Source organism: Alligator mississippiensis, chromosome 3, assembly GCF_030867095.1.
Source record: "Alligator mississippiensis isolate rAllMis1 chromosome 3, rAllMis1, whole genome shotgun sequence".
NCBI lineage: Eukaryota > Metazoa > Chordata > Crocodylia > Alligatoridae > Alligator > Alligator mississippiensis.
Window position 1 is genome coordinate 148,827,658 of NC_081826.1, and position 21,687 is coordinate 148,849,344.

Here is a 21,687-nt window from a genome sequence, read left to right on the forward strand (position 1 = left end):
TTGTGTGTGTCTGACTGAGGAATTGAAAAAACACAGGCCTATTGCAATTTGCTTAGTACAACAAATTACATAGCACTTCTGCTGCTGTTCATTGCAGCACTGAACCTGTAGGAATTATGAATATGGTAACAATGAGAGCAACCCACATTTGTCGTTCTGAGCATAGAAAATGACCTTTCAAATGGTTACAGATGAGAGTCAGCTTGGCTGTGGTGTCAAATAGATACTGTGTGTTCTGTTTTGTCTTCAGACCCCCATGCTGTGTGTTGCTAGGTATCAGGATAAAGGCACCTTCTGCCAGAAAATGTCAATTTATACCTTTTGGTGAAAGTATTTACAGCATCTTATGACCACATGCAAAAGTAGTGACACAATGTGCTTAATACATTATGCTAAAGATTTGTTGTCAGAAAATACACAACAGAGTATCTGCTGCACCAATACAACTTGCTCTTAACCCTGGAGAGTCTATTTTGTCCTTTTAACATACTGATACCCACATGTAATCAAAAGACACAGTAGAACAAAACAAGATGCTTCAGTGTTATGTCTGTGCTTGTAATTCTTTTTTATTCTTCTGTATATTTTGTCCTTTTTGAAAGGTATTCAGGAATCTCCAGTACCAAATGGCCATTCCCTCCCGGGTAGAGATTTCCTTCGGAAGCAGATGCGAGGAGATCTTTTCACTCAGCAGCAGTTAGAAGTGTTGGATCGAGTCTTCGAGAGGCAACATTATTCTGACATTTTCACAACAACTGAACCCATCAAACCAGAGCAGGTACTATTGTCAACTGCCCAAGCTTTCCAAGTACACACTTCTGGGCTGTAGGCTCACTTTTGCTTGAAATCATGCAACACTTAATACTTATGCTTTAACTAGGGAAAAGAACAAAGGAAAGGGGGTGCCATACTGAACTGTGTTCAAAGAAGTACATAGGTGTCTTAGAGATGTGTACATTAAACCAAGAAATAGAAAAGTAGTTGCTGCTTACAGAATATAAAATGTTTTTGGGATGAAATTGGAGTTGATGTTGCAGTTGGATCACACATGTTTAAAGTGTTTGGAGTCTGTATTGGATGTTCTTACTACGTTTATGGCAGGGTTTGCAGATACCAAGGACCGCAGTTTCAAAATTGCATGCTATTTTGGGTGCATATGGACTGTTATTGTGCATTTGTACCCAAACAATGTTTTGCACAAGTAAATGGCCAGTTAGTTGTCTATTTGGCTACATCCAGACAAAACCATGATTTCTGTGTACCACTGGGTATTGCATCTGCAGGTTATTTGTGGAGTTATGAGAAATATGGGCCAGATATATTTTTAGGAACCTCTTACATCTTTGCCCCTGTTTCAGACAACGAAAAGTTCTGTCTCTGCTTTCCAAGTAGCTGGTTTTTGTTGTTGTTAAACCACTGTTTAGCCCCAGCTGTAGGACAAGTTCTTACTAGCCTCTGTCTGAGGTAGCCATGTAGCTTGTGCTGTCATTTCAACTCTAGGATACATTAGCTACTTTGCCTGTGTTTAGCAATGCATCTGGCTACTTGTCAATCATCTCCTGGATTTCCTGTGTTCAATCTGCATTCCTTGCATGGTGAAAACATGGGAAAACAAATAATCTCCTGCTGGCACACGTGAATTAGGGCCCTGGCACGGTTTTTAGAGATTCTGATAGGGGCACAGAAATGGGGAAATATATGTTGCACTCAGTTCTTTGATGCTAAAAGTTCTGCAGTAGAGTGGAAATCTCACATACCTTCAAACTCTAAACACTCTAATTTTTGTTAATTTCTCCCCAGTTCAACCTTCAAATATTGAAGAAGCAGCTTCTGACTCATGTTGTCCCTGTAACAGTTTGCAGTCTTTAGAAATGCTGCAATCCGCTGTGTTCAGCTGAACACACCTGGAAAAAAGTGCCAGGAGTGCTCAGATAATAATGGGGTTGTTTTGAACCTAGTTCAATAAACCAAAGAAACAACTGAGACTAGGGAAAGTGAAATGCCTTCATATACCACTAGATGGTGATTATTCCATCGCTAATACTTGTGGTAACTTTGAGACACTAGCACAGCATCTGCCCATATTGTAGGCTGTTTCAGAGTTGGTTATGTGCAAGCCTTTTGTTGTCATTTCTCTCCCAGTTTCTTGCATTTCCATGTCACCAATAATTACAAAGGAAATGCTGTGGTGGAAAAAGCTACCTGACAACATTTCTGAGTCTTCTAGATTCTGAAGGATATGCTGTTACTCAGAATCTGAGTACAAAGTCAAAGTACAGAGTCTAGCAACAAATCTAGAAACAGGAGTTTCTGCTGGTTACCACCTGATACACTCAGCAGAACAGGGACTCAATCCAGGGGTGCTCCTAAGCCACCTTGATTATCAAATAATGGAATATTCAATCTACCTGCCGCAAAGAGAGATCACATCTGATCTGCTCTTTCTGTGTTTTGGTGGGCAGATGTACTGATTACAGTCAGAAATTAGACTGGAGGTGTGGACCCCCTCACTGAACTGAAGGCCTGGTGCTCTGAGGTGCTGAATACCTGCTGGGAGATGCTATGTTAATGACTGCAGAGGGCTTTCAGCTCCTTGTGGGAACTAGGCTCCAGAGAGTTTTATATATGTGGAGGTAGCAGATTGATTGCCTTAAATAAAGATGAGCACATTCATTTGCTCAGAAGAGCTCTGACTCAGGTTTTTGATTTTCAGAACTGGCTGTGGCTGTTGTCAGCGTGGTACAAAACAGAATAGTCACAAGTATGAAAAGAGAGAAAAATTGCAGCACTAAGCCACAGTGATACTATGCTCAGAACCACTTCTCAGTCCCTTATAGCAACCACAAGATCATGCTTGATCTCAGTCCTAGGAGAAGCAAACCTATCATTCCAATACAAAACCTACTGAAACAGAAAATCTGTCTGTTTCCACTAATAAGACTGAAAGAAATCAATTACAAAGAAAGCCTTAATCACTTGAAGGGGAAAATCAGAAATATTCCTGCCATATATAGCTCAAGGATCTGATCCAAAGCTGATTGAACTTAATGGAAAGAGTTTCATTGCATTCAGAGAGCTCTGGGTCAGGTGTTAAATGAGCAGTGGGCATAAAAAAAAATTAGTGACTGCTGAAGACGAGGCACCATACAACGCCTGAAATAAGTCAGGATTGCCCAGCATTGATGGAATGTGGATGAGTTCTGGTTCATTCTTAAAATAAGCTGCCTGCTCCTTAACTGATATTCTACACTGTAAGCATTTGCAGTGATGCCAATAAGACCTTCTGGGCTATGTGCTACTTCTCTGGTGAAATCCTTTCTTGATTCCAGTGTGAAATTTGCCTGAGTGGGAACACCAGGATTTGGTCTCCTGTTCAGACAAATAATTAACGGTGTTCTATAAGGAATCTATTGTCCCAGATCTACTCTTAGAAACCCCCGAAGGGATTTTCCAGACAGAATGTAAGTAGAGATATTCATATCATTCAGATAGGCCATTACATTCAGATACAGATTTTGAGAAGCTTGGGAAATTTGGATTATAGATTTGGGTTCATTCCATCACAAAGATGAATGTAATTGACAATGCTTAAAGATAGAGCCTGGCTTGAAATCTGAGCATCCAAGAAGTATGTTGAGTTTGGCTGAAGCATGGTATTTTGGTGTCATCTCCAGATTCAAGATTTACAAACGAATAGCACATTTGTAATCCTTTCTAATCTGCCATTTCACTTCTTGGTTTTGGGGCATGGCTTGACCTCAAGAGAATCTCCACATGAGAGTGAGATTAAAAATAGGTAGAGTCGGATGGGGAAGAGGATCATGTATCTTCAGGTATCTTACCAGGGATCATGGGGTTGTGCGGATTTGGGAACATGTTGTCCCCTTGTGTGGCTGGAAGTGTTATGGTCCTCATGTACTGTGTCCTAGGAGGCATTCAGGCTAACTTCTGCCTGTGTTTCTTGGGATGCCTGAATGCTATCCAGAGTGAGGTAGGGCCCTCAAGCACTTGAGCAAACACTTCCTTCCAGAAGCTGTCCATTTGACTTCACAGGGATAACCTGCAGTGCTAAGTAGTGTTATTAACAATTCTACAGTCTGGCTCTTAACAACCTTTATTTTCTTCTGCTCCCAGTTTATTTGATTTGCTTTTACAAATTGGTTTTGGTTTTGTTATGGGCTGTTTGCTTGCTACAATTTGGTATGCTCTTGTCAGCCTTCAGAGGCTAAGCAAGATTAGGCTTGGTTAGTTTTTTGAGGGGTGGCGGGGTGGGGGAGCTTCCAAAGATATTCGAGGATACTCTAGCCGGAAGGTAGTATTAAAACAATACCTTTGTATGTAGTATTGCTAGGAGGCAGCATGCAGCAGAGTTTTTCACTTGAGAAGGTGTGAAAAGCATCAGTGTTTGGGTCAAACATTAGCCGGGTCAAGCTATATTCTACCTACCTACATTTTGCTAGTTTCATTTCTGCACAACAAAGGTTCCCAAACTTTTTTGGTATTGCATACCGTTTTCCAGATTTACCAGCTGCCTGTGTATCCCTACCAGCAGAGGTTTTATATTTTAACCCCTTAAATGCCAATTATTATTATAATGAAAATTAAATCCACTATTACACAATTTCTCCCGTGTATCCCCCAGAAATATCTTTTGTACCTCCAGCAGCATGTGTACCACAGTTTGGGAACCTCTGTTGTATGGTATGTGTTTGCTGTCCTAAGTAGTTGTATAGTGGTGTTGTGAGATGGGAAAAAGCTGCTGTGTTGTCCCAGATAACTACAGTGAAGGGGTGACCAACTGATTCTGGTATAAGTGGAACAGTTGGAGAGTCTGAAAGATATTCTGTATACGTTTTTATTAAAACATATGGGCACCTATACACATGCCTGATGCCTGCTCTGACACATGCTAATAAGGATATATTGGAGTAGACTTGATTAATCAAGTCTGCTGGAGCGTACTAATTAGCATGCTCCAGCAGCTTCAGCGTCATGTGTATTCAGTGTCCCTGTGCTTCAAAATGGCAGCTGGGGTGCTTTAACTAAAGCTTGTTGAAAGAGCTTTAGTTAAAGTATACCTGCCACCATTTTGAAGCGTGGGACACTGAATACACAGAATGCTGTGAGTGCTTTGATTAGAGTGGTTCCCAAGAGCTGCTCTAATTAAAGCACTTCCCACCTTTTTATATTGGTATTTAATGGTGTTCCTCTTTTTGTCGGTACCTGACTTGAGATCCTGAGGTCTGATGTGCAGAAGCACTGAGTGTTCATAGTTGCAACTGAGGTTAGGGGGAGCTGTGCTCTGAACAAAGAAAGTGCTTTATAATGCCAAATACTCTGATAAATCAGGTTCTCAGTATCTCAAAATGGGCATGCAAAATTAATAGATACTTTTGATCTTAATCTCTATGTGCCTCAGTTCTCGTCTGAAAAAATGGGAATAATAATTTTGCCTCCTCTCTTGTGAAAATTAATTAATTGATTATTTAATATTTGTGAAATGCCCAAATGCTATAGCAATAAATGCTTTACAAAGGTGAATGAGGGTATTAATAATCTTGTCTCAACAGGGGTTGAATGGGATTCAAACAATAAGGTTTGGGGCCACACACTGGACAATGGGAAGAACATGAATTATTAAATAACTGCTGCCCATTCTGTGTGCTGAATGAGGCAGGAATCCTGTTAAAAAAAACAAACAAAAACATATTCACATGATTAATGATTACATCACAAGGCATAGGCATGAGGACAGAATTAATCTTAGTAGTGACTTTTCCTAATGTTTGTGTGATTCATATTGCAAACTAAATAATATTTAAAAATATAAATCTATAGCACTCAATATAGATCCTTTTTAATACTAAACCCAATATACCTCTGCGTGTGTGTCTCTCTATCCATGTTCATAATCTACTTAAACAAAACTAGGTTGGAAGAATATGAAGATTAAAAAGTCAAGCAGTCAAAAGTTAAGAAATGTGAGACACAAGTTTGCCAGTGCAACCATAATTTGGTCCCCTTGTGGGTACACATGGGCCATGTCCCAATGAGCAGGGGCCTGTGGTTGCCACAGGGAAAAAAGCAGCAGCACAAATTTGTGCTGCTGCTTTTTGCCCTCATGCATGCCCCTGTTTGTGGGGTTAGCACAGGGAAAAATGCTGCAAGTGGGCCCAGGTGCTGGCCCCAGCAGCCTTACCTGGGCCCCTGGGGGACTCCCACTGAAGCAATGGCAGTGATCCAGGCATATGGAGCCTGGTCAGCAGCCAGAGCATGGCTCCGGCTGGCTAGGCTCCGGTTTTGGGCAGTGCACATTGCTGCCATGTGCGCTGCCCTGCTTTTTTACTGGCATGTTTTTTTTTGACACCGGGAAATCCCAGTGTAAAAAAACCTGCTGCACTGCTAATTAGCAGCACAGTGAATGCATGCATGTGTGGTATGTACGGTTTGCAGCACCACAAGCCATACGTGCATGCTTGTCTGGATGCGCCCATGAAGGGGGAATCCCTCCTGTAAATATTCATTCTCATTTTAAAATGAATTCCTTTCTGTCACGTTTGTGACCTTTTGTGTTTGTTTTCTGCAAACATCCCATGATCGATTTGTACTGGCAGAAAATGTTTGCAGAAAGCTGATTTCATGTATTTCTGGAAACTGAATTTTAAGTACTCTCAAACTTATGTTTACAGTAACAGCACCCTGGTGTTAGGGTAGCTTGTCACATTTAGCTTTAGTCGCACCTGCTTGAGTGGTGAACTGTAGTAGTATTTTAACTTTTATTTTGTATTCAGCCTTATTTAACCATTGCTTAAGTTTTTGTATAGCCTCATTATTCTTTGAACTTCTCTTTTGCACTTTGTAGCTGCACTATCAGCTAATAGCCTTGAGCTCACTTTCACGGGGATTCTAGTGTTATCAACATAGGCATGTATAGTGTGAGCCTTGTTACTAGCTCAAATTAACTGAACTTGGCAGTAACTGACTAAATCAGAGCGATGATATGATTGGATATGTTAATGAAGGGTGATAAGAGGGGACTGACTGGACAGTGCCCAACTGCAGAGCTCTTCGAATTTCTGGTTTTGATGGACAGACCAAATGAGGAGTCTGGGGCATGCCCAAATTAAGACACTAAAAGGAGACCAAATTAAGATGTGTGCATGTGATGGGTTTGTTGGAACAAAGGAATATGTTGACAGGATAGGAACATGAACAGTATGATGATCACAGGGAAAGCAATCAATGGTACCTGGAAGTGAAGGGTCATCAGAGGAGTGAAGTTAAAGAAAAAGCATAAAAGGGGGGCAACAAGGAAATGGTGTGTGTGTCATTGTCCAACAACATCTGGACTGAAAAACAGCCATTACTGACAGATGACCACCCTCTACTTTCAGGAACTGATTGGCTACCTTTTCTGTGAAGTGGAGTAATATCTGGGATTGGGTGAGAGCATTGAACTAAGTGTTTTTCTGTCTCTCGATGTTGAAAATATTAGTACATTTAATGTATTAATAAAGTTAGATTTTAGTTAAATTGAATGGTGTGAGGCATAATCTGTGTTCACTTTGGGTTGATTATGCTTTAGCAATCCTAATTTAGCATTATAGGTGTGTAACACTGGTCTACTTCTAATCAAGGATCATTGCCAGTGCCATGTGAGATGTTTGACTGACCAGAACGAAGTCATACATACTGAGTTTCACATATTTCCAATTCATTTGCATATATTCTGTATCAGAACCTACTTTTTCTTTATGTACCTTATTGCTGTGGGAACTAGATACTGCTTCTCATCAGATTGTGCTGGTTACCCTAGACCTTCTAGTTTAGTGGTTCTCAACATGTTAGACTCAAGTCACCCCTTGCTAGAATTAAGGCATCCTTTGGAAAATGCTAGCTCTTTGTTTTCTCTCATTTTTTGACTAAAGAAAAAATAGAGCAATTCTTCTGTTGCAAAGAACTCAGAAAGACCAAAACAGATCAGAATGGTTTAAACACGATGGATTCCTCTTTGAAATCTCTGGGTTTAGCTTGTGAATTATGTTTGCACACATAACAGTGCTAACATTGCATGAGATTCTGTGACATCCTTGAAAGGATATCAGGGCATCTGAGGGTGCTGTAGCATCCTGGTTGAAAATCATTGTTCTACTTTCTGGGGCCAGGAAGTTAACTTTACTGCTGTCCCATTTATAGAAAACTTTTTGAATCCAACATAGCTGTTCTACCTGTATCAAGATTTGTCAGCAACCTCAGGAAAGATGCAAGAGATTTTTAATTAGCACAAAAGTGTATATTAATTGAATAAAATGTTGCATAGACTGGGGGGTGCCTCTGATCATCATCAGCAAGGGAGCTGTCAGGTGTAGTCCCATATTGAACCAGCAGAATAACTCTTTGCATTGGAAAGGCTTGTCTTGGATTTTCAGGCAAACATAGATTGCACTGGTGCCAGTTGTGGCTTTCCTTGTTTGTACTAAGGGTTGCAGCCACATAATTATGATTATGGAAAGCCAGAGATGGCTGGTAACCCACTCATTTTGCAGTGAGCATGCAAACAACAACAGTTGATTGATGATGGTCCTCCAGTGCCTTCCCACAATTCCTCCCACATGCCTAGAAAGTCAGACACATTTTTCCACAATTCACTGGAGAAAAATTATAGAACAGCTCAGTTGAATGCACTGTTGAGAGCCATTAGATGTTCCTCTAAAAGTCCTAGTGATACACATGGATGAGTACTCACACTCAGGTTAGTTTAACCAGGGTGTTCACAGCTGAGTGCTGATCAACCAGGTTAATCCTGCAGGAAAGACATGCCATTAGCTCTGATGGTGGCAGATTCCTTAGCACAGTAGAAAAGAGAACATGTGACAGCTAATCTGCCCCCTCAGCACATGAACAAACTCCTGATAGAATCTCTGCTGTTCTCTGGATAGAGAAGAAAGTGCTTCCCCCAGGCCATAGAGCACACTGCATTTCTCCAGAGGTGGAAGAATTAAGATCATCCAGCCAGATAGATCTTTTCCCCACATGTCAGCAGATATATCTTGTAGATCTGAAAGGGGCCTTGTATGCCCAGTAACCCACAGTGTTTGTATCCTTCATTGCAGGATGCCTTGAGCAATTTGGAATGCCAAGCTTCTTTATTTCAGAAGTGATTTCGGCCTTAGGGCCAAATTTTCTTAGGTGTTTAGGTGTCTAGGTATGCATACAGGCACCTCCTGAAATGTTTAATAGTTTTGAAGTCAATTTTAAAAAGTGGCTGAAGCAACAGTGGCAATGGCAGGCAGGTTCTCCCTTCCTGAGCCTGCTTCTGGGTGGCTCCTGGCAGAGAGCACCCAGGGAGACTGGGCAGAGGGGAAACCTCTGTGCTACCACAGTTGCTGCTGGCTGAGCCTGGATCCCTGCATAGCTTGGCTGGAGAAAGGAAGCAGCAGCTTTGGAACTCCCCCCATATCTGGGCAGCTGCAGACAGTGGAGACAGCAGCAGTGGTGGGTAGGGGAATGGGAGCAGAGGGGAGTAGGTGCTGCTGGGCATGGAGGGGAAATGGAGAGGGTGGGAATTCTTTTCTAATTCAGGGACTTTTTAAAAAGAGTCCTCAGCTACTGCTCCGGCAGCTTGGTCTGAAAGAGGGGTGTGATCATGCCACTGCACCCACTTTGGATCCATCCCTAAATAGGGAGGAGGGTGGTTTTCTCATTTTGGATAGAAAAAGTGTGACATTTACGAGCTCCAAGACACTTCAGCTGACTTTCAGTTTGAGATTTTCATGTTCTTTTGAACCTTAAATAAAAAGTCAGGGGATGCAGACTAAAGCATCAGTGAAGCTTTCCATACATCCTTGTGGACTCAAACTGTCACATTTTGTTCTGCGCCAGTCTCAAAACCTGGTCGTTGTCTGGGATTGTATTTACCTGTCATGGATGTGGTATTTAGTAACAATTGGCAAAATTCCCTGTTGATGCAAATCTGAGAAGCTGGCCCAATATGTACGACTGAATCAACCAATTACATAGAGCAAGGGTTTCAAACAGCTGGCTTGAGGGCTGGATCTGGACTGTGTCATCCAGCCCAGGGGGCTCCTGGAGGGGCTAGAAATTCAGCAAGCATAATTAAGCCCTACAGCTGCTTGAACCTTTGTGTTGGCTCAGGAATTAATGCCACTGTTACTGGCCCTACCACTGAATTCCTGGGTATGGAGCCCCACTGGGGACTCATTCCCCATTGGCGATTGGATGAACAATAGTGGCATTAACCCCCCAGCTTCCTGAGCTGACACAATGGTTCTGCAGCTGTGGGGGTTAACACTGATATCGCTCACCCCAGAGCTGGAGGTTGTTTTGGATCAGGCCTTCAAGAAACCTTATGGTATGGATCCAGCCCAAGGGGGGCCAAATGAGTTTGACATCCCAGACACAGAGGATGCAGTTTATGAATTTCCTCAGAGTAAAGAAGAGAATAATCTAAACTGGATTTCTGTCTTTATGTGAAATGGATTCTCTGTTACTCCAGGCATCACACATGGTTCCAATCGAATACTCATTGAAGCTAAGAGGAATATTTCCATTGACTTCAATAGACTTTAGATCAGAGCCATAATGAAGCATAGCCTGATGTGACCAAATGCAACACTATGTAGGTCACAAGCTTAAAAGAAAACCACTTGTTACTAATAGCAGATAATTCCCAGCTCTGCACAGATATTTTCCCATTGCTTTTAGATAGAACTAAGCTGATTTTTGGACATCAAATTCAGATTTAGATAAAATATGGACATTTTGGATTTGGATTAGCATTTATTAATTTTCTAAAAAAAATCTATTTGCATAACTTGTATTAATGTATATTTTAATTGCATGAAGTTCAGATATATCTGATATTTGGAGATAAACCACACATGGGCAAAGGAAATATAGATAACTAAGAGCTCAGATGAAAAGTGAAAATGTTATGTAAATTTACTCAACTTTCAATGCTGTCACTTGGATCTCCTCTATTTTAGAAGGAGTCTGGATGTGGAAACTGGAGAAAGCATAACAATGTTTAATAAGAGTGACATAATTCCCTCTGAACATGTTCAGTTTTGCTTTTACACAGAATAATCTTAAATGAGTCAGGTGGAGGCCAGTTTTTTCATTTAAAGGAATTGTGTAGGATGGAAGATTCTTTAGTATCTATGGGAATAAGAGGGCTGAAAGAGTGACACAATTCTTATAGCATTTGAATTTGTGCTTCATAAAAAACAAAGCAAAACAAAATGGGATAATGATATAACAACTCTTTTTTCTGGTTATTTGTTATTTGATTTATTTGTAAAGTGTAATTATTAGGCCCCCTCTATATGTGCTGTTAAAGGTGTGATTGGGTCTAATATGCGATCCACACAATTGTGCCTCCTCTCATGCTATGTGTGCATGGCAGGAGGCGTGACTGTGGGATTGCACATTAGATCCAATGCTGGCGTAGGGGAGTCTAATCCTGGGATTCCCCTGCATTAGCAAGAAGCAGGCTCCCGTGGCTGGGAGCCCTCTTTGCTTGAGGGGGCTCCCTCCCAGCCATGGCAACCACACACAGCTAGGATCAAGAGCCCTGTCAGGTGAGGGGACTCTCGATCCCAGTTGTACACGTGGGCCCAGGGGTTTCATACCCCCTTGAATCTTGGGGTTCACAGTAGCCATGGCTCAGGGTTTCAAGCTGGGCATAATATACTCCTGTGGCTGTAAGCCTTGTCAGTTGCTATAGCTCCCAGCCACAGGGGAGACCCTGCTATATGTGCCAAATTAAAGCTTGATAACAACAAGCCATAAAGTTAGTACACATTTTCAAGGTCTAACTTAGATGGTTGGATAACTACTTTATCATGTGAAAGCTACTTTGCATGTATAGCTGGTCCTAAAGTAATTGTACAATTAACCAGTTAATTGCACAATACCTATAATATACTGTATAAGAGGGGGCTTAAGGCCAATGCAAGGTAAAGTGCTGAATCTGTCATTACTTCTTGTGTACAGCTAATGGACTATGAGTAACATCCTTGTTTCTTATTAGACACCAACCATTGAAGATCTTATTATAGTATTTAGAAGGAAAAACCACTATTAAAGTGTGCAAATTCCTTGAAATCTCCAAAGTTTCATCCCTGGTGAAATTGACCATGTTGAGTCTTGAAATAAATATTAGCTTTGTATTTTTCATGGATGCCTTACAAAAATGTTGTGCAGTCTAATAATGCTGAACATTGGTGAAATCATTCATGACTGTATTTACATTTTTCAGAGCCATATCTTTCCCTGACCTGCATGATGCAAAGATGAGTTAATTAATGAAGTAAATTAGTTACAGATCATAGTGAATACTACATTAACTATAATATATGTGAATTTTAAAATCCAGAAAGTTCAAAAAATAAATATATATTTAAAATATCCAAAAAAATAAAAGACAAGATCAGCCCTAAGTTACAACCCCAAAGACAATTAAGAAGAAAAAAGTAGTGAAAAGGAGTAGGAATATAACATTTAATTTAAGTCATAAGGAACATTTTTTACACATACTTTTTTTTGTTCTTGTTACTGAGCAGGCAAATAGTTATGGCTCATATAATCAAAACATCAATTGTAAAGTCAAATGGGTGAAATTCTGATTTCAGCTACTCTACTGCCCCCCCCGCCCCCCGAAATGTTATTGGAGTTTATGGAAGTGTAACTTGGGTATGTCTACACATGCAGTTAATGCAACTGAATAAATCCCAGTGCAATTTGAGCTGGAGTAAATTAACCTGGATGTCACTGTCTACTCGTGTGTTTAAGTGCAGTAATTGCAGTAATTTACTTCACCATTGGATAGTACTTGAGTCTGATGGGACTATCTGACAGTGCAGTAAATTAGTCTATACTGTCCTAATTGCCATGCATGTGTAAACAGTGACATTTTACTGTGTAGCAAATTAGTCTACTGCACAGTAAAGTGCATGTATAGACATGCACACTGAAGTCTAGCTGAGTGTCTGTGGGCATGTCTTCATGTGCATTAATGTGCCATGGTTACTGTGCATTAAGTTTAGTACCTGTAATAACAGGTACTAACTAAATGCACAGAAACTGGAGCTACTATGCAGTAGTGCTGGCGCGTGCCTTTTAAGTGATGCTAATGTGCAGTAGATTAATTCTATTGTGCATTAGTGCCGTAGCACAGCTTTTGCTGTGATGCACTAATGTGCAATAGAATTAATCTACTGTGCATTTCACATCTTGTGTAGACGTGTCCTGCTTCTCCTAAATGTGCCCTGCTACCTCCATTGAGGTAAGCACAAAACAAAATTAATTGCAGCCTAAAGTCCCTGTTTCTCATATTTAGTGGGGAGTTAACAAACCAGCCTGGCAATAGTAAATCAGCAGGAATTAAATATGAGTTCCAATACTTCAGAGGTTAAAAGAAAAGCCTTTTCACTTGGGTGTAGTAACTGAAAGCTAAATTTGGCCTAGTTGGGGGCACAAAGGATGTTAGGGTAATTTTTTGTCTCATGGGAAGTCTCTATCAAAATATACTTATTATAGAGGTGGAACCAGTAATCTCCTATATGTGCTACTGAGCACATTTTCCCTTTCGTCCTAGAAGCCCAAACCAGTTATGTATTGAGAATATAAAAGGACTCCTATCTGAAACAGCTCTTTCAGGCCCTGGAAGATTCTAGTTGACTGCAGAAAGCATTGGATTGTGACTATATAAGGGCTAATAATTGCTGTGTACTTATAATATAATATAATATAATATAATATAATATAATATAATATAATATTTTAGTGTAAAGCAGAGATTTGTGGAAAAATATATCTTTATCCAGTCAGAAGACATAAGAAATAATATAATGGATACCTATCCAGGAGACAACAGGCGGAAGGATTTAATGTATATTCTCAGGGAGAATAAATGCTTTCTCATTTAATTATTGTTTGTGAGTTGTACTTTTTCTTTTTTGTGAAAACTGGCAGCAGAGGGGTGGTTAAAAATAACCTTGGAGGAAAATAGATTAAAAAAGCAGTTTTTCTAATTTTACAGCTGTGTCTCTTTTAAGTAAAACTACCTTTGATACTGTCTGTAGCTTTATTGGTGGGAGGGGGGAAAAAAACGCAACTCCTAAATCCAGCACAAGAAAGCCCATCAGGAGAGAAAAACCTTCCCATATTTACTCTCAGTAGACTATTAAACAACACCAGGCTATTAATTTGGCTTTTGAGTCTTCACTAAAGCCCATAAAAGCGCACAGTTGTCAAATGGAGTTCATTTTAATTTCCTTTCAATCACAGTAAATTATTCAGGTGATAAATCAGCTGGGGCAGCCTCCTGGCTGTAATAGAAACCCTAATTCCTGGCTAATTATCCAGCCCATTGCTGCCAACAGATCAATACAACTACAAAATGGAAAGGGCTAAGGGCCTGTGGTGGGCAGAGAGACAGAAAGACAGCAGCTGGGAACAGTGACATGCATATGACCTCCCTTGAAGTTCAAAGGTTGCAAGAGGTTAAACTGTGCAAAGGGCTCTCCCACCTTCCTTGAAGGAATGCTTCCCCTCCAAGAAACTAATTTATCCCAGGACATGCAGTGTTTTGTCAAGGCACTTGCAGCACTGCAACCCCCAGCTTGCCCTTCTGCCTTTCCTTCTGTGAATCTGACTTTCCCAGGCAGCTGCTAATTTCAGGGAGCTGAGCCCTTGTGCATATATTAGACTCAGCACTGGCCGGGTACTTGTCTAGGGTGCTATACCAGTTATATAAATAAGAATAAAGTATAAGTCATCTTTCTTTCTCTTCCAGTTTATAAGACATTATGTAGGCTGTCCTGGCTAGGTCACCCATTGCATTTGCTCTGAATTGTCCGCCAGACAAACATTATGCTTCCCCTGCCCACGTAGTGCTTGGTTTGACCTTAACATTGTGTTCCTACAACTAGTCTGGAGGTACTCAGTGGTACTGTTTGATACTGCCATGCATCAGTTTTATAGCTTGTGTGATTCCCATTCACACTACCTAGAAACCTGGTTTTCTAGGTGAAGGCAGAGGACAGTGCATGCCTACTGTATGGAACAAAACCCATGTTGCTACTTGGGCAGAGCTCTTCAGGAATTCCTACCCAAATGGTTTTTGAATAATTTATGGTGATGTTGAGAAATAGCCCAGAATTAAATATGTAGAGCAGAATGTGGTGAACCAGGGCTCAGTCCACGGAGCACAGAATTTTACTTGGAGTGGGAGAGAGGTCCTGTGGAATCTGGACAGCAAGAATGTTACCATCTCTGTTCTGAGCGGGCAAAATTGTGCTGCTCAAAAAGCCGTTTGTAGGAGGGCCTCAATGGAAGGAGATGCCAAGCCATCCCTTTTTTGAGAGGTGTTTTTCCTTCTCCCTTCATCTTCCTCCTTCCAAAAACTGAGCGAAATGGCTTAATGTGTTGTTTTCATGCCTGGAGCGAAGCTAAAATTTCGAATGGAAAGAGTAGCTCATGCTGTCTCTCCTGCTAGAAGTGCAGCTGCAGTGGAATAAGCATGGCTCACTCCATTGTTTTAGTGAAAGCGAGACAAAGGCTGTGGTAACCCTGTAATAAGGGATCATGGCAGACATTTTGGTCAGTTACTATTAGCCCCTTAGAACTTTTGGGTTCTTAACACGTATTGTTACTTGCTACCTTTTATGTATTATCTTAATTATGCACTATCAACAGCAAGTCCAGTGAGGGAATCCTGTGAATGCTTTATCCATTTTTTTTCTAAGAGTGAAATATTTCTTGCCATCATATGTTTTGGAAGTTGGAAAGGTGAAAGTAACCCATTTCACTCTGCTACTTGGTTTGCCATGCCTTGAATGAAGTGTGTCAGGCCTTCAATAATAAACATACTGGCTGCATCAAGATGAGTGTGGATGGGTATTTCCCAGGGAAACACCTGTGCCACGTGTGCTCTAGTGCATGGCAGGTTACGGGTGGGGTAGGGGAGGCTGGGACCAGAAACTGTGCCAGCCCAGCAGCCTTACCTGAGGGCCTTGGGTCGTTGCAGATATGGAGCTCCTGCAGCTAGGAGCCTGGCTGGCAGCCAAAGCATGGCTCTGGCTGGCCAGATTCCAGTTTTGAACAGTGCATGTTGCCACCACGTGCACCACCCACTTTTTCTTGGCCTGGCTTTTTTGACTCTGGGATCTCCCTGGGCTGAAAGGTAGAAGCATGAGGAACACCTGTATGTGCAGTGTATGGTGTTACAGATGGGTCTGCAGTGCCACATACCACAAGTCCATGCTCATCTGGACACAGCCGTTGTGTGCAAACATAAGTTTCTGCTTCTAGTTAGCCGTGTCTCAAATAAAACAACTGCAGTTACCAGCAACATGAAAGCATACCACCAATGTAATGTTATACTAGCTGTACCATGCCAACTATACCCTTATACCAACTCTATGATAAAAAAAATCCAAAATACATGTTTTTCGATGATTCAAATAAAACACCACTATATATATATAGGTATCAGTTGAACACAATGTTTTATTGATAGATATATTTACAATTTTAATTGGAATACAATTTTCAGTTTGGAAGCCTACCAGTGCCTCAATCACTATAATAAAATACACTCTAAATACTTATACATTCTGGCATTTGATTTTGGGTGTTTTATCATGGAAAAGTAGAGCTCCCCTTGCCCCGTTCATCCACTAGGACACAGATTCAGCTGCGGCTGTCCCCCCCACTGTTTTGTGGTGCTGAGCAGCACTGATATGCTGGTGCCCTGCCCATGCTATTGCCCTTTACCCCCAAGCCACAGCCCCCTGGCCCTGCCGGTGCCCCTCACTTCTGGCCTGCAGCCCCCCAGCCTTGTCAGTGCCTCTCACTCCCCTTGCACAGCTCGCTGCTAAGGAGAAAAATCTGCATTTTTCTCCTTAAAAAGAGAAAATTTCTGTTTTACCACGAATGGAAAACCAGGATCCCTGGTGATGACCTTCATTGATGCATGAGATAGTGTAACAGGGCTCTTAGGTTCTGGGACTACACGGAGCTAAAGGCCCTGAATTTTAATTGACTTCAGTGGGGAGTAGCAGACATGCATGGCCTTGGGTCCAGCCCATAGCCTATGGGAAATCTTTGTTTGCATGATTATAATTACCTGTGGGTGTATCTACATGAAATGTTTACTGTGTAGTAGACCAGTTAGCTGCAAAGTAAGTGTTTCAGTGTCTACATGTGTGGCCCTATTAGGTTGGAGTAAACTAATTTACTCCACAGCAGGATAGTCCTTGTGAATATAAAACTGTCCTGCTGCAGAGTAAAACATTCCACTGGCTGACAGGGGCATGAGGGTACTTCACTGTGGAGGCTGCCTGCTGGCCTGCCCTGTACTATAGCACCCTTGTGCTGCAGCCAGCCCCTCTGCAACATGTTGAGTTGTGGGGAGCAGCCGCAGGCTGGCAGACTGATCCCCCAGGCTCCCTACCAGCCAGTGCTGCTCTGACCAGGCTCAATGTGCTGTATTTCTGGGCAAATGTTCAAATGGCAATAAACTTCAGAGTTTATTGCTTTGGAGTATATTGCTCCCAGGGACACCATTTGAATGTGTGCTTGGGAGCAATAAACCCCGGAGTTTATTGTTTCACATTTAATTGTATGTGTAGATGCACCCTATTTGTATTACAGTAGCGTCTACCGGGCCTAGTCTGCACAATGTACTCCACTTATAGGCAGATAAATTTATAATTTGCTTAACTACATAATACATGCCTATCCCAGTTTTTGCCTATAGCTTACATTATCTGTGTTTTATCATTAGTCTTGTTTTATTCATTTATTTTTATTGTAAGCCATGTTTAGGCTTTTCTGGGACAAACACTTATTTTCTCCCAATCAGATAAGTATATATACTGCTTCATGGCATACCACCTTTCAGCCCCACTTTTTACTTTGTGATGTACTTGTACTCTGGTTAGCTGCATAGAAAGGGAGAAGAGGAAGTAGCTGTCAAAGTTCTTTTATCAGAAGTCTTGACGCTGATGGGAGCTAGTTAGTTTTGGAGCTGCTAATACCACAGCATTGACAGTGCTGCCTACTTCAGACGCATTCTTTACAGTTGTTCAAAAAAATGCAAATGGTAGGTAAGGGTTGACACTTTTTTCTTTGTTCTGACACTATGCACTGAAATGGAGCGTATTGCATCAGAAGTCCATTGTGCCAGATGCTGTACATTGTACGTAACCGTCCCAGCCCTGAAGGCCACATAAACAAGAGAGAGAGGACCAGTAAAAGGTGGAAGAAAGAAGTACTGTTCGGTTTTAGAAATAGAAAGTGAGAAACAGAAAATAATTGATTTGCCAAGGGTCTTGGATGGGGCCGGCCCACAATTTTTTGGGGCCCCCTGCAAGATATAGTCTTGGGGCCCCCTTATGTGAAGAAGCTGGCAGTGGCATTGGCAGTGGGGGAGGAGGGTGGTGAGTGACCAGATGTGAAGCTGGCAGCGGTTGCAGCATCATGGAGTGGTGGCAACCGCCTCCCTCCCTCCCCCCTTGCTATGGCACTAATTTGGAGTGTTTATGGCCACAGGGGGACCCTTAGCTGCAGGGCCCCCTGTGATTGCAGGTTCCGCAGGATAGGATGGGTCAGATCTGGTCTTGGAGGGAAACTATGGCAGAGGCAGAAAATTATCCCAGACCTCTTCAGTCTACATTGAGTACCTAACTCAGTAACAAAACCAGTCTTTATTTTAAGTTTTCAGTCTTATTCAGTAATGATCAGCTTTTGTATAAAGGAAGCTTTCTCTTTAAAAATAGGGTGGGGGGGTGGAGGGGGAGGAAAGAAGAAAAGACCCCCCCCAACTTTTTTCATCCTTCTGCCAAGTGCATTTGTGTGTGTGTATATGATTTTTAGGGGAAAAAAAGGTATGAAATTTCCTGTGTGTTGTACCTTGTTGTGACATGTCATGTTGGGTGGCGTCAGTCACATTGTGCTATGTTATGTGACACAACATAACACAGTGTGATTGATTCAGCCCAGTGTCTTGCATGACAATTGGTTGCAGTAGCTGAGAAATTTCAGGGAAACTACAGCTGCACAAACCATGTATCTTGCTAACAGGCTTCTGCAGCAACTTTTTCTGTCTAAAGGACTCTCACAGTCCATGCAGATGTTTGGGAGGTGTCTCCATTGTTGTAAGAAGAACTGACAGGTCTTTCTAGTCATCCAGAATGCAAAGGAAATAGAATAAAAAAAGAAAGAGAACAAAAAATACTGAAATATCATTAACACTGCAGTACAAATGGTAAAAAACTAGGATGGTCAAAGGTAAGGGTGTGGTACGAATCTGTGCCATGAGAACTTTGCAAAAGGTAAGATTTATACAGTGACCCAGAGCCCTAGCTTCTGTTCAGACTTCTAAGGCCCTTTGTTTGGGTGCACAGAAAGAGAAGGCTTTTGGGTTGCTACATCAGCCTCCTCTCCTGAGTAAGCAAGTAGAGAGGAGAACTTGGTCTCCTTCAAACAAAGTGATCAGGAGAGCTGATTAAACTTGAAAGACCTGTACGTTGCTAACAGGTCCTAGTAGCAACCTTTCTTGTTAAAGGACTCCCACAAACCGTTATACACATTTGGGAGCATCACTCAAGGGTATTTTAACAAGCCTTGCTGCAGCAGGACACTAGCTGCCACAGTCCAGCTGCTTTACCTGTGGCAGGCTAGGGTGCTATGCCTTGTACTTGTGTGTCAGGGTTGACTGCATAGTTTTAGTAATAGGTTAGACAAAAGTTTGTATGGGATGGTTTAGATAGAGGTGATCCTGCCTCAGGTAGGGGGTTAGACTAAATGACTTACAGAAGTCCCTTCCAGGTTATTTTTCTATGGTTCTATAATTCCTGTGTAATCAGAAGTGTCAAAGGGTATTTCTGAACTTCCAGAAAGTGAAAGCAATGTATTAAAAAGTAGAGAACAGAAAGGATATTAAAATTATGTTGCAATTGTAACCTAAATGGCCAAAAAAGCCCCAAGGGGCTTTTTGCTGCTGTTCTTTCCCACAAAGCAGGTATCAGTTGCTTTGTTTATTCTTGTCACCAACTGCACTGAAGGCAAATGCATTTTTTTCTCAAACTTAACCTAACGAGAAATTACATATCTCATTCTGGTTCTGATCTCAGGTATACCTGGGTAAATCCAGAGTATCTTGGTTGATTTCCGTGGAGTTAATCCAAGTTTGCAATAGTGTAACTGAGAGAAGAATCTGCCTCCAGGAGCTCTTCTTGTATAAGCGTATAAAATCATTAGCAAAATGCTCCAGATAAGAATTTCAAATGCCCCCTACAATGCACATTTTATAATGTCCCTAGCATCCCTTGTTTTTTTATGTACATTGGGCCTGGATATAATTCCACTCTCTCACAAGAGGCTTCCTGTGTTCCCAGCTGTGCTAACTCAGAATCAAGCTGTAGTTATTTTAACACCCACATCCAATTTTTCTTTGTCTCTTTATCACAGCCAGACTGAAATGGGTCAAAGACCATCTCCTTGCCTCTGAAGAGTCCTAGGTAATGGAAGAGGGCAAGAAAGAAAAGAAATAGAAAAAGTTTCTTAGCATGACTTCACCCTGTTCCTAATAACAGAAGTGGTGCAGATTTTTTGTATTCAATAACCAAAAATGATCTGAGGGAAACGCAGCCAGGCAGTAAAGGATTGCATAGGGAAGAACTACCAGCACTAAGTGGACTGATCAAATAGCTGACTGAGGGCAGTACTGAGGGCAGAGACACTAGCAGTCTGTCCCTTGGATTGCCTGTGCCTGGAGAGCAAGATGAACTAATCTGAAAGACTTAAAAAGTGTCCAGTGTCTGTTACTTAGTTGATGCAGCTTCAGGGACAGAAGCAATCATGATTTATACTTTAGCAGTGTTCTTTGTGCCATGGTACATTTACTTCTCTGGAGTTTGTTTTGCTGCATATGTGTTTGCTTGTGGGATCTGGCTGTGTGCATCAGGTGAAAAAGTGAGCTGGATCCTGAGAAGTTTTTGTTTCTTTTCAGTGGTGGCTAGTGATGCACTGCAAAAGTGGTATTCCATTCTTTAAAGAGGAAACGCTAAACTCTGTTTGTGTGCTCCAGAAAATTATCTGTCCATCTCAAGACTCTTTAAGAAATGTAATGCACACCCCGTTTTTACTGCTTTCTCTCCTCCAGAGACTACTCACCATATGTGGAAATATAAATTCTCAGGAAAAGGGGTGCCATGTTGGTGCTATATCAACACTTCCTTTATCTTTAGTTTCTCTGATTGTTTTTTTTTTGTACAATGGGGATTTTTCATCATTAAAAATTTCCACTGGTGGTAACGGCAGTGGGGTGCACTTACTTTCAGGGTAATGTGTGTTTTATTAGTAGTAGTGTGTTTAACCACCATGCTACTAAAACTGCTCAGAACAGATGAGAGAGCAGGGTGCTTAAAAATGTCAGCAGTTCTTGAAGCCTTCTGCACAGTCAGGTTCTCACCTTTGCTACTTGCTGCTCCATCTACACCAGTTGTAGCAAGGGTGGGATATTTTTGGCAAAAGCTGCTTATTGTAGATAAGTGTTCTGATGCTCAGTCATGCTTGATGTAGGCACTTCAAGTTTAAAATGCCCTTGGAGATACATTTTTTATAGCCCTGCCCACTCTGGGAGACAAACTGTGCTAG

The 21,687-nt window shown here is 41.5% G+C and overlaps 1 protein-coding gene across 1 annotated transcript in view; it reads left to right on the forward strand.

Annotated features, from left to right (window-relative positions):
- Positions 1 to 21,687, forward strand: part of PAX5 (paired box 5) — a 245,753-nt gene that overhangs the window by 91,558 nt on the left and 132,508 nt on the right. The window contains exon 7 of the mRNA XM_059723539.1: positions 603 to 778. Coding sequence (XP_059579522.1) covers positions 603 to 778 — 176 coding nt within the window. The remainder of the gene's footprint in view (positions 1 to 602; positions 779 to 21,687) is intronic.